General features: G+C 53.7%; 1 protein-coding gene across 6 annotated transcripts in view; it reads right to left on the bottom strand.

Annotated features, from left to right (window-relative positions):
• Positions 1 to 8282: 8282 nt before the first annotated feature.
• The window catches only part of FUBP3 (far upstream element binding protein 3), a 38600-nt gene continuing 33634 nt past the window's right edge, over positions 8283 to 13248 (bottom strand). For 4 of the 6 annotated variants that reach the window (XM_030286405.4, XM_030286406.4, XM_030286407.4 and 1 more), the window contains 3 exons: positions 11498 to 11569; positions 10676 to 10803; positions 8283 to 9655 (listed from right to left, as the gene is read on the bottom strand). In XM_030286405.4, coding sequence (XP_030142265.1) covers positions 9647 to 9655; positions 10676 to 10803; positions 11498 to 11569 — 209 coding nt within the window. In that variant the 3' untranslated portion in view covers positions 8283 to 9646. The remainder of the gene's footprint in view (positions 9656 to 10675; positions 10804 to 11497; positions 11570 to 13248) is intronic. The other 2 variants (XM_012578321.5, XM_030286408.4) reach the window with 1 other exon arrangement.

Raw genomic sequence — 13248 nt, 5'->3', positions numbered from 1 at the left:
GGATTGGGGTTTAATAAGCGTAAAAAAAAACCCAAAAAAAACCCCAAAAAAACCCACAAAGTTTAATTTTGTTTTTCTGGACTTTGGCTAGAGGAGCCGTCAGAATATTTCAGCCTTGCTCAACATAACGCATCAGGTGGAAAGGTTCCCAACACCGGCTCCCTCCAGCCGCCGAGGCAAGCCAGTCATCGGATTGCTTTATTGCCTTTTTTTTTTTTTTTTCGTTTCCCCAGGAAAACCCTCCAACCTTCAAGTTATCCCGGGACAAAAAAAAAAAAAAATAAAATAAATTAAAAAAAAAAAAATAGATGCTCTTGAACCCCCTGCGGCTCCGGTGCGGACCGCGCTGAACCCGCTCCCGGCTGCGGGGGTTCGGCGGTGCGGGGGGGTAGTGGTAGAAAAAGGTGAAAAAAAAATTTCTTTCATTTTCCGCGTGGTTTTAAATATCCCCAGCTGTTTCCCAAAGCTTCTTCCCGGTCCTAGGAAGGTGCTTTGCTGTGTGTTCCCCCCTCCTACCCCCTACTCATTTCTCTTTTTTAATATCGCAGCTATCCCTCCTTTTTAACATTTAAGAGGAAGCAAGTTTAATATTCATGGCTGTTAATAGAGAAGGGCCATTATCGCCTCCCCATTGTTCTGAGCCCCGCACAATGCTGCTTGTATTTTCATGTGTATATTCCCAAAGTTCCTTCTGAGCGTTTAGTGAGCACTTTAATATTCATGGGTGTTAATAGAGAAGCCCTCAGTATATTGGCATATTGTTGGGAGGTGTACATATTGGTCTGACTCTGAATAGCCACAGTCCTCTTTTCTTTTGCTCTGTTTTGCAGGGTTGATGGGCCAGGAGTAAATGGGCATTTTTCCCCCCCGTCTCCCCCTTACAGAGAGAACATCTTTATTCCAGTCCCAGACTTTCTGGTTTCCCATTCAGGACCCTCAGAAATAATGTCAGGCAGAAGAAAAGTGGAGCAAATCAATCTTTCATGGTCTTTTTGAGACCAATTTGACATCCATGGACTCTTCTTTTCTTTCACAGCCTACAAGGGGATGGTCAGGATCTGGACAAGGTTGGGGTCTGATGAGGGGAGACATGGGATCATAATGCAGCAAAGAGAGAAAAGAAAAGCAAAACAAGAAAAGATTGCAGGGATGGGGTGATGGAGGAAAAATGAGGGTGAATGACAGTGCAAGAAAGGAGATTAGAGCCCAGCAGCTGCTTTTTGGGGGGCGGGGGGGAGGGGGGAGCTCTCTCCCCTCTTCCAGCCCTCCGCATGAATAGGATTTGAACAGAGCGGAGATTGATTTATAGTTATTGCAGTTGAACATTTATTGCTCTTAAAGAGTGGCGGGGAGAAAAGAGAGAAAAGGGGTTTGAAAAGCTCCTTTCTGTATTAAAGAGGTATCAAATGAAGACTGCTGAGATAATATACAGTGGCCAATGGGAATTTGATTTGCTTTAAAATTTAACTCTTGTGGGGCCGCTGGCGATGGAGCCGGGCTGCGGGGATGGAGCGGCCGCTGGCCCGGGCCGGTGCAGCCGCGGTTCTTTGCTCAAAACCCGCATTCACCGCTCGGCTTCTGCAAAGATCTGCGGCAGCTCCTGTGCGGCGGGGAAGGGCTGCAGCTGGAAGGAGGATTAGTGCTTCCTTAGTACAATTTTGTTTTTTTTTTCTTTTTTTCCGTAGAATGTAGAACGCAGGAGGGATGCAGAGCTACGAAAATAACCGGCGCAGGGGAGAGCCCTTTTCGAAGCTGAGTTTTTCTTGCCCTAAGACCGGAGGTTTCTCCTCTCCGGCAGCAGAAACGCGATCGCAGCCGAGTCCCCCCGGGCGCAGAAAGGAGCCCATTGTTCAATGGGGAGAAATACATTTTTAGCGGTGATTGAAAGCTCCCGTCTCGTTTGAACTTTAGAAGAAAGTCCCTGGCAGGGAAGAGCATCCCCCTCCCTCTGCCCCAACATCTGTTTGGAGCAATCCAGGCTCTAGGGCAGAGCCGGGCTCTGCCCCCTCCCAAAGTCATTAAAAAGATATTAGTTGAGCTGAGAAAAGTCCAGCGCAGCCCCCGATCCGGGGTGGGGTGGGCTGGTATGTGTCATTAAAAACGATTTTGGATTTGCCAGCGCTAATACGAGGCGAAGGGACCCCGGGGTCTGAGTTCAAAAGCCCCCTGGCCCCGGCCGCTCTGCCGCGCCCTGCCCGCTGCCCGGTGTCCTGTATCCCGGTGCCCTGTGTCCCGGTGCCCTGTGTCCCGGTGTCCTGTATCCCGGTGCCCTGTGTCCCGGTGTCCCGGTGTCCCGGTGCCCTGTGTCCCCCTGCCCGGTGTCCCTGTGCCCTGTGTCCCCCTGCCCGGTGTCCCGGTGCCCGGTGCCCGGTGCCCGGTGCCCTGTGTCCCCCTGCCCGGTGTCCCGGTGTCTCCCTGCTTGGTGTCCCGCTGCCCGGTGTCCCGCTGCCCGCTGCCCGGTGCTCGCTGCACTCTGCCCGCTGCCCGGTGCCCTCTGCCCGGTATCCCGGTGTCCCGGTGCCCGGTGCCGGCACAGGGCGGCCCGGCCGTCCCCATCAGCTGCTCCGTGCGGCCGCCGAGCGCCGGGGAAGGGCGGCGGCGGAGAGCCGGGCCGGGAGCGGAGGCGCTCAGCTGCTCCGGCCGCAACCTCCGCTCCTCCGCGGGCTGCAAATGCCCCGGGAGCCGGAGGGAAAGGGGGGCAGGAGGGATCATCGCACCCCTGCGGCTGCCGCAGGAGCCAGGCGCCTCCGAAGTTGCTAAATGTGTCATTTATTAAAGCATTCAGGGGGCTTTTCTTTGGCGTTTGCTTGCAAACTCACAAAGGCCGAGCTGCTGTTTGGGGGTCTTTTCTGATGGAAAAAGGGCTCGGAGACCCCCGGCACAAAAGAAATCCTGGCAGTGCTTTCAATGGCCGGGACTCAATGAGGGGGACCCTGCGCGGAGCGGGCGGGGGCGAGGGGCCGCCCGGTGCTGCCTGAAAGGCAGGCCTGAATGTAATGGGGAGATCTGCGTTTATTTGTTGGGATCACATTTAATTAGCTTAGTACAACCCTTGAAAGACAAAGGGACCTCAATCTGGATCCAATCTGAAGCTCGTTTGGAGAGCGAGGGCTCCTGGAAAAGTCAAAAGAGAGAAAGGAGAAAGAAAAGGGAGGCTGGGAGAGAAAGGGGCTGGGGGCCCAGCCAGGTGACTGGCACGCGTGAAACAAGGGGGCCTTTTGGGCACAAGGCAGGGCTCAAAAGGGAGGGAGGAAAATAGCCTCTTCCTCAGGTTTTACCTACTTAAACCCCCTGAAGGGGCTGGAGCTGAAAAGCCTCAATGGGGGCTAAGGAGGCTGCAAAGCAAACAGCAGCGCTGGAGAGGGGCTCCGGCCCTGCCGCCGCAGCAGTTGGTGACACTCGGTTATGGGAATGTGCCCAAATGTTACCTGCGCCCGGGAACGCTCCCAGCGGCGGAGCAGGGAGTGCAGGAGGACAAGGCGAGGACAAGGACGTGCCCAGGGTGAGCCTGGGCTGAGGGGGGCCGGCGGATCCTTCGCATGTTCCCTCTATAGGGTGGCACTGCCCACCTGTGCCTTCACCCCAATACCATCACTTGGGGGGCTCCATCACGGGCCAGAGAGGCCGTGGGGGGGCTGCGACACCGAGGAGGGGTCCCCATGGGTGCACCCCTTGCTTCAGAGCATCCCCGGCATCCCCCATCCCGGAGCACAGGGCACACGCAGGTGCGCGGTGAGGAGGATGCGCTGCCACCTGCCCGGGGGCAAAAAGAGAGCGACTGTCCCCAAGGTGCCACGTCCGTGATGGAGCTGAACGGCCCCTTGTTCCCCTCCGAACCGCGCCCTGCTAAGCTGGCCCTGCTGCCCTCCGAGGGGCTGGGAGCGGTGCCGACCCCTCGGCGGTGCCAGCGGCTCCGGGCACCGCGGGTTTGGGGCGGGGAAGCCGCGACCCTCCCGGTAAATGCCCCGGCACTGGGACACGGCAGCCCCGGAGCCGCGGGCTGATTGCGCTGCTCGGGGAAGGAGCTTTAGGGCATTATTTGCCTCCATTTCACTCCGCGGGAGGCCGCGGAGCCGAGCGGAGATGCTGAGTGCTCTCCCTGCGCTCTCGCTCGCTTCCTTGCCTTTCTTTCCCCCATTCCTTTTTTGAAGTATTATTTCTAGGATCGTTTCGGCGAGGGTGTCACGGCACGCAAGAGGAAGAAAATCACCTTCCCAGCTGCGTCCGAGCTGAAGCTGCCTCCAAAGGGAGCGCGGTTGTGGCGACTCCTCGACCACCACCGCGGCTCGGCAGCGGGGACCGGTGGCACGGAGTGGCCGCGGGGACAGAGCGGGCTGTGGACTGCAAAGACAGGAAAATCAATCTCTGCGCGTTTTCTTCCCTCCTGGCAGTGATCCGGGGATGGGACAGTCACATCCCGCCGATGTCTGTGCCACATCCCATCCCTCCCGCAGCACCAGCTCCAATCCCACTGGGGTCCAGTGGGGACCGCGCTGCGACATCAGCCGGGAGAGGTGCCCGAGGGGACAATGTGTGGGGCTGTGCATCCCCCTGCCCTGCTCTGCTGCCCACAGCCAGGACCGAGCCCCTGCAGCGGTCCAGCCGCACCAGGGGGATGGCAGGAGCCGGCTGCGGGAGATGGCAGCTGAGGCTGGCAGGACCAGGATGGCAGCACCAGCCACAACATCCCTGCCCCAGGGACGGGGCCGCGGGGCTGGACCAGCCCTGGCACAGGAGAGGTGGAGAAAAGGGGTGGGGGACGGGCACGGGGCTGCCCGGCAGGTGGGTGACCCCGGCGTGGGGCTGAGGAGTCCTCCGGCAGCTCCTGCCCTTCACCAGCCCTTTTCCCCCCAAAACAAGCAGAGCAGCAGCTCCGGCCTCCCCGTGGAACGACTCCACGGCAGCAAAGTTTAATATTCCCTGGCGAATGGGTCGAAGAAGGAGGCCGCGCTGAGTGACGGCTCCCACAAAGGGCACGGAGCCTCTAATCCCCGGGACCGCGGCACCTGCACCCCGGCCCGGCCGGGATTAAAGGGGAGCAAGCCGGGCTCTGCAGAGATCAGAGGCTTCATTAGAGCGGCCTTGAAATAGGATTTCCTCAAGTGATAAGGGGCAGGGTAGGAAGATCATCTGGGGGGCTGCTGATACCTGCCCCCACATCACCCCCAGAAATGCTCTTTTGGGTCACTTGGTGCCTTAGACCTGGAGGGAAGTGGCAGGGCAGATCTGGCACCCACTGTGCCAAATCCTTCATCCCAGGGATGGCTGGTTCTCCTCTGCCATCCTCCTGCATCCCCAGCACCGCTGTGGAGCCGCCAGACACGGGTGGGGCTCGCTGCCCTCCCGCTGCCCCCGGCTCCGGGGGCCGCTGTCCCTCCTGCCAACAGACCGGGAGCTGTGGCTCTTTCAATCATCTTCACATAGCATAACAACGATTTCTGCTCATTTCCACCATTAAAATTCTAGAAAGTTTCATTTGTGTTTTTTCCAGCCTCATGAGAGCAGAGAAACGCTGCCTGCCATGGGCACCCTGCACTGCTGTTACACACAGTGAATCCAGTGAGAAAACCTCCAAACCAGCCAAATGAAGGAAAAAACTGCTCCCTGCATGGAATAAACACCCACATGCTGCGACATAGAACACACTGACACTGCAAGATTCCAATTCCTCACCCTGCACCACAATCCTGCAAACACCAACAGCCCTGAAAATCCCCCTGAGAGTGGGAGGAACCAGGTGGGTTTAGGGGAGAAGCAGCAGCGCAGGTGGGACCTTGTGAACATCCACATCCTGTTTGAAAGCTCCGTGTTAAACACCAGGAGCGAGAGCCCTGACCACGCTGCCCATTACTGTAAATACAGCATTCCTTTAATGCAATTAAATATTAAATACTTAGAGAAGGGGGGAAAAAAGGTCTCACATGTTGTATCTTTCAACAGTAATTTCAATCTAACTCACAAGGGCCATAATGTAGTTTGTTCTCAAATCATGCAAAATTAAAGAAAGTATTTCAGACTATCTCAAAGTCTCCCACTCCTAAAAGAGCCGTTCCTGTTCAGGTTCACCAAATACAGAGCAGGGGAGAGCATCAGGGTCATCCTGGAGTCAGTGAGATGCTTTAGTGACAGGGTTTCTAGGGCTGCTGCTCAGAAAGGGTTTGCAAAAGGACCACAGTTAATGTCTGCTCAGGATTCAGGCTCTGCCTGCAGAGTGGGGTGGGTGCTGCCAGCTTGGGGGGTCCTGTGGGACACGGTCCTGACACCCAGACACACCCAGCAAAGCTGAGCTGCTGGGCAGAAGTGGGATGGATTCTTCCCCAGACTGAAGGTCTTCTCACGGGATCACCTCACTGCCCCGTGGTGGGCTCTGGCTCCCTGTGAGGAGGAAAAGGCTGCACCATCCCCATCATCATTCATGGACCCCAAAGTCCCAGATGTGTCCCACTTGCCAGCTCCTGCCCAGCCCTCAGGGACTGCTCCAGTTCCATGCAGCATCCAGCTCCTGCCACAGGGACAGACAAACCCTCCCTGCCTCAAAACCCAGGGCAGCCAGGGCTTTATCCACATTAAATTTACCCAGAGCTGAGCAGATTTGGTTCCTCTCCTGGACACCAGGACTTGGCTTTGAAGGCACCACAGCAACTTCTGGGCTGCACCACACACCTGAGGCAGGACATGAGGAGCTGCCTGCAGACCCCAGGGTGAAAGGTGAGTGCAATGCCCAGCCCTGGGCTGGGAGTGACCATCAGAGCAGTCCCAGAACACCCTGGATGGACAGAGAGCAGGAAAGCAGCAGGGCTGGAGGAACCCAGAGGCCACCAGCTCCTCATGAAGGGCTGAGGCATCTCTGCCTCAAACCCTGCCCCTCTCCAGCCCATCACGGACTCTCAGCAGTTCAACATCCGCGGCCTCCCTGCCCAGAGCAGGCAGCAGTAATGGAAAACAAATCGGTGAACTTGGGAACGTTTCAAGCACTTCATCCTTCCAGGACACCAGACTGCTGATGAACCCCCAGCTTTGCAGGCACCATCTTAATGACAGGCCAAATTTCAAAGGCTTGCAAACTATTTCTTGTGCTGCTGCCCCACCCCCTCAATAAAAGGTTGCATCAGAAAGAGATATTTCCATAATTTATAGTACGGGCATTTCACTGGGGAGACTCACTCATCTGTACTTACAGATACATTTAAGAAAATGCATCCTCCCACAATCCTGCGCCATTTACGACTATTGGCACAATCTGTAATCCTCAGTCTTCAATTAAGGGACACCTTAGGGTTCATTATCACACAATTGCTCCCTGTGAACCATGCCAAATGCTGTTTTGGCACAGAGCTTGGAAGATGAATTAGAAGGAAGTCTTCTCGGTAATGCCCACTCCCAATTCCCATCAGCAGCCTTTATGCCCTCCTCTAGCCATTTTTTCCCCCCTCTCCCCTCTTTCCAAGTGGCTTTTACTATCCCATCTTTCAATGTCTCTCTTGATTCTCTGGAGGTATATTTAGAGATGCTACATCTCTTTTTCTTCCGGCTCTCAATGTGCCTCCCGCTCCCGGCTCTGCAGATGGGATCTTCTTTCCTCCCTTCCCCCGTCACACAGCCCCACGGCCGCGGGGGAGAAGGGGATGGAGCTGCCTGAGGCTGGAGGAGCTTAAAACTCACATTTTACAAGAAAGGGATCCCTGAAGGAGCGATAGTTATTGCCAAACTTGGCCTGGGCACAACTAATGCTCTTAACGTCTGAAAACGAATGGCTGGAGCCACGTCCCTCCCATCCCTCTGCTGCTCCAGCAACCCCCTTGCAGGGATGGATCCTGATGGATTCAGCCACGAAACTGGGGAAGAGCAACAAGTGCAGAGCATTAAAAACAAGGGGCTGCCAACTCCTCAGCAGTAAAACCCTTACAGGGCTGCAGAGGAAAGCTCCTGGTGTTAACACAGACCCTTCTGGCCCAAACAGCAGCAGTCACAGAAACTCCCATGGAATCCTCGGGGTCACAGCACCGGGGGATCGACAGCGGCAGAGTTTCTGCAGAATTAACACTGATGCTGTGATAGTGGCAGAGTTTCTCCAGAATTAACGCTGATACTGTGATAGAGGCAGAATTTCTCCAGAATTAAAGCTGATGCTACGACAGTGTCAGACTTTCTCCAGAATTAACACTGATGCTGTGATAGTGGCAGAGTTTCTCCACAATTAAAGCTGATGCTGCCCTCAGTGACCACCCCGAACTCCCTGGGATGCGGCGGACAGGGAACAACAGAGTCCAACAGACAGGAAATACTTGGCCCACAAGACACCTTGTGGAAATTTTATTATATAGAGTGTAAAATGCAACTGTCAGTCAAATAAAAAGAACACTTTTTTTTTTTTTAAACACCATGCTCAACATTATCCAATCGCGGTTCTTTATAGTTAGACATTTCAAGCATAAGGAAAAATAAGGAAAGAACCCAAGGACAGTAAATTCAGTACATTTAAAAACGGAATGTCCCGCAGGGCAATTAAAAATGCAAGAAAAAATAGCTTCAATTCCGTTTTTCCTTTAAAAATACACTGTTATCTGTACAAGAAACACTACAGTAAACATCAGAAATCATATTATCCCTTTTATTAAATCAAAATTATTTAGAGCATACTGTGGTTAATACTAGATTCATTTATTTCTCTAGGTAATTTGACAAATATTAGATAAGAAAATATTTAAAAGAAACAAAAAAGCAGAAAACACCTTGGAATTAAAAAATAGTTACTACCTTTTATACGGTTTTATGTTCCACAGTGTTTGTTAAAGGTACTAATAGCAGATTCATTTTAATATTAAAAATAACAGTATTTATATTTCTGAGAGCATAGAAGAAGTTTTTTTTCTTTTCTTTTTTTTTGTTTTTCTTTTTTTTAACAAGCTTGGAGGTCTTAGATACATAAATGCAACTAGCAATGGAGACATGAGAACATGTATTGCTAAAAAAATTAACACGTTTTTATATTACCCCTTTAGACTCTAGAAATTATACAAACCCTACAAAATGCCCCCCCAAACTTGCAAACAGTAACTGTTTCAAATACAGAAATCATATCATTAATTACAATACATATCATAGTTCAGTTTTTAAAAAATGCAATAAAATCAAAGACAGCCAAGATACAAGAAATTAGAAGTAAAACATTTAATGAATTTACATATTTAAGAATATTTAAATACTGTTTAAATTTTTTTTTCTTTTTAAGATTTGTTACATACCACCTAAGACTTCCAAGCCACTCTTTCTGTTCCAACAGAAAAGATCAAAAAAATTAAAAGGAAAAAAAAAAACCACACAAAAAAACCCACATGTTGAAATGTCAGAGCTCTGGGGTACGTTTTGGCGCCTGCAAATTCTCTGGCTTCTCTCCAAAAAGAATCCCGGAGGTTTTTTTTTTTTAATATAAATTTGGAAACAAAATTACCAGCATGTCCATACGTTTAGTACATTACTAATTGTTCCTGATTCTTAGAAAAGTTCAGTATAGATTATCCTACAGCTAGTGTTTCACAAACAGAAAAGTCTTCATCAAAATGTTGCAAATCTAGAAACCTCTGTTACAAAAAGGTTTTCTTCCACAACGATTCCAAGGAAAAAAAATTGCCACGAGGACCTTGTTCTACTGCTCCTGGAGAGAATGAGAGAGGAGAGAAAGGGAAAAGTTACTGAGCAGCAGGAAATTATCCAAGCTGCCGAGCCCTCCTCCCCCAGCACAGTCTGTCCCCGCTGCAGCGGAGCGGGAAACGGAGCTCGAAGGATGCTCCGAGCTGCCAGCAGAGCCTCTGCCCCAGCGCTGTCCCGGAGCTCTCCTGCCCCTCACCAAACAAAATCTCTCTCTCCAGCAGGGCAGGCTCGGGGAGGAATGAAGAGAAGCCCTTTCATCACCGCGTCCAGGTCACACTTGGCCAGCGCCCGCGGCGAGCGCCGGCGCCCGGCTCCACCTCGCCGGTGTGAGCGGGGAGAGCAGGGGAGAGCAGGGGAGAGCAGCTGCTGGGGGCTGCACCCACGGCAGCCTCTGCTCCCGGGAGCCACAGCTCAGTGTGGAGCTCTGGGGACAAGTGTCAGGCCCCAGCAAGGTGCCCCTGAGCTCTGCACAAACTTTTTGCTGCTTTTGTTTGTGCCATGAAGCACCGAGTGTGATCAGGATAGATCTCACACAACTCTCCGGTGCACTGAGTGACAGCTGAGGGGAGATTTTACTCAAAAACAGGTTAATACAAATTATTTTTCAACGGTTTGGGTCTCTTTTGAGTCAGGGAGCTGGTGAACTCACAGCTCCTGTCCCAGCATGAGAAAAGGCAGTGCCTGCACTCAGTTCTGGGATGCATCAGTGCTGTGCTGCCTCACCAGCCTAGTCTCATCATTCCTTTTACTTTAATTCCCCAAAGTCAAACAACTGCCCGGGGACTATACAGAAAGGCTCCCAGGAGAAACAAATAACCTCCCAGTCCTCTCCCAAAAAACCCCTCACCCACCCTGTGCGGGAAAATAAGACTTCGATGTTGAGGCAGCACTTCTGTGATCATTTCCTCAGCCACAAAACATCTCTGTTTCACCATGTGAGCCTGAAGGAGAGTCCCTGCACTAGGGCAAGGCCAATACACCCAATTGCCCAGGAGAAGGAGCAGAGGGGTTTGGGGATACAGACCTGGCTGTGGGCCTGAGCCTGCCCTAGTGTCTGCCCGTAGTAGGCAGCCTGCTGTCGGTAATACTCTGCCCAAGCCATCGTGTAGTCCGGCTGGGAACTTGCCTGAGAAGCAGCACTGGCAGCATGACCTGAAGGGAAAGAAGAAAAAAGGGAGAGATAAGCAATTCTTGAAGTCCAAGCCCAGGCTTAGGATCTCCTTTTGCCAAGCTTAAAGAAGAGCCAGCCCCCTTCCAGCTGCTGCAGACACCTGACAGAGCGACACCGGCTCCGCTGCGTGGGATGGCAGGATGGGCTCCAAGCTGGACTGTGAGGGACAAGCCAAGAGCAGGCAGAAAGCACCCAGACATTCCTGCAGGGGCAGGCTGACAGCCTGCACACCCTCCTCCTCAAAGGCGCAAAGCCTCCAGCAGCTCCGTGTCAAAGCAAGTCCAGAGGTCGGGATCATGCACTCCGTAACGTGATGGAGAGAGCCGGGCTTGTGACCTTCCATGGGCTCTCCTACCCCCTCAGAACCCAGCTCCAGCTTTCTGGATTTTGCCAGCAGCAGTTCCTGCGTGCTCTGTGTTTCCCCAGGCAGGCTGGCTGCAAGCAGGAGCACGAGGGGACCGGGGCTCAGTGGGAGCTGCGCTCCCGAGACGCGACAGCACAACCGAGAGCTTTCTGTGGGAGCACTACATGCACCGTCACCAACAGGGCAGGAGCAGAGGGATCTGGAAAGGACTGGAAGCTAAAAATGGCAGGGATGGAGATGCAAGTCATCGGATTAGAGTTAACTCCTTGTAATGAGAGCTGATTCATCTCCAGGAAGCCTGTTTCACTCACTCTGTTTTTTGAAATACTCCTCCCATGCTTTGCTGTAATCGGGATGGCTGTTCTGCTGCTGGCTCTGTTGGCCTGTGCAAAGATGACAACAAGGGGCACGTCAGTATGGAACAGGTGACAGTTTCCAGCCAGTGACATCCACCTCTCCGCTAGACAGGCCCTGGGTCTACCCCAGCTGCCCAGACTTGACACTTCAGCTTCCACTTTTCTACAGCGTTGGGCATCCTCAGTTCAGGGGAAGCTGAGGAAAAGCTTAAATTCCTGATCTCACCTCATCTGCTGAAGGGGATGAAGCCAAATGTCACCCTGCTGGGACCTGCTCAAGCCAAACCACGTGGCTGGGAGTGCCCAGTTTGCAATCAGCCACCCTGGGCACCCAAGTCTGCTTGCACTCAGTGCAGGAGAGCTGAGACACCTCACACAGCCGAGATCTGTCACCTCCACACAGCTGCCAAGGGAACAGCCGTGTTTTGAGTCACCCCATTTGTTTCTCAAGGGCTGAATCCTTCACCCCAGCTCTTCTCAGTGGAGCAGGCTGAGGGATCCCTGAGAGCAATGTCCCTCCATACACCCTGCACACACACGAGCATGACCTGCACAACGCCGGGGCAGCCACTCAGCTCCTGACTCCTCAAGGTGCCAGAGCCCTGCCAGGGGGCACGGCCAGCCCCACTGCACAGGGGACATGGCCCAGGGGGCACGGCCAGCCCCACTGCACAGGGGACATGGCCCAGGGGACATGGCCAGCCCCACTGCCCAGGGGACATGGCCCAGGGGGCACGGCCAGCCCCACTGCACAGGGGACATGGCCCAGGGGACATGGCCAGCCCCACTGCCCAGGGGACATGGCCCAGGGGGCACGGCCAGCCCCACTGCACAGGGGACATGGCCCAGGGGACATGGCCAGCCCCACTGCCCAGGGGGCACAGCCCAGGCATCACTGAAGAGGCAGCCACGACATCCCAAACAACCACAGCTGGCTCATGGTGTCATCTCCAGGCTCCTACACTGCTCCAAGGGAAGTGGTGCCAGTGTCTCCTCACAGATCCCAAACCTTGGACTCCTTCCAGCACACACTCCCCATCTCTGAAGCACTAAGACACCTTCAGCCCTGCAACTGTTACAGCAGGGAGAGCCCGGCCAGCCGGGACAGAGGAAGGATACCTGCCCTTCCCACGCCTCCCTGGATCCCAGCGGGGGCACAGAGCCCTCAGTGACACACAGGACAAACAAGCAGCAAACACAGCAACTGGGAGCTGCAGAGAGGCACAGCAGGAGCGGGGAGCACGAGCCACTGGGGACAAAGAGAGGCAGGGACAGAGGACACGCGTGGAGCAGAGCCCTTCCCATCCCATCCCAGCTCCATGCGCAGCCCAGCCCTGCCGGCCCAAGGGGGGCTTGGAAGTGGGGGGAAGGGGAAAATAATACACTGCAAGTGTGAAGTGGGTGGAGGGAACAGGGCAGCAGTGTCCTGTCCAGGGGCATAAAAGCGGGTTAAAAGACTTGACCAACGCTACAAGTCAGGACCTTTTCTGGCAGAGGTCAAGGCTGCCTCAACTGTCCACCTGCTAATGCCAACAAAGGACCTCCTTCAATGCCTTTTCTTCTCGGAGAATTACAGTCCACAGCAGGCTGAAAGGACACGCAGCTAAATGCATTTCACAGCAAAATGTTTCCCCAGCCAGTTAATTTATTTAAGATGGGGGAAGTAATTAAAATCTAAATACATGTGTAGGGGGTGGGGGTCTGCC

This window comes from Taeniopygia guttata, chromosome 17 (assembly GCF_048771995.1).
Source record: "Taeniopygia guttata chromosome 17, bTaeGut7.mat, whole genome shotgun sequence".
NCBI classification, from domain to species: Eukaryota; Metazoa; Chordata; class Aves; order Passeriformes; family Estrildidae; genus Taeniopygia; species Taeniopygia guttata.
Note: the sequence above shows the minus strand (reverse complement) of the source record. Positions and strands in the feature narration are given on the sequence as shown.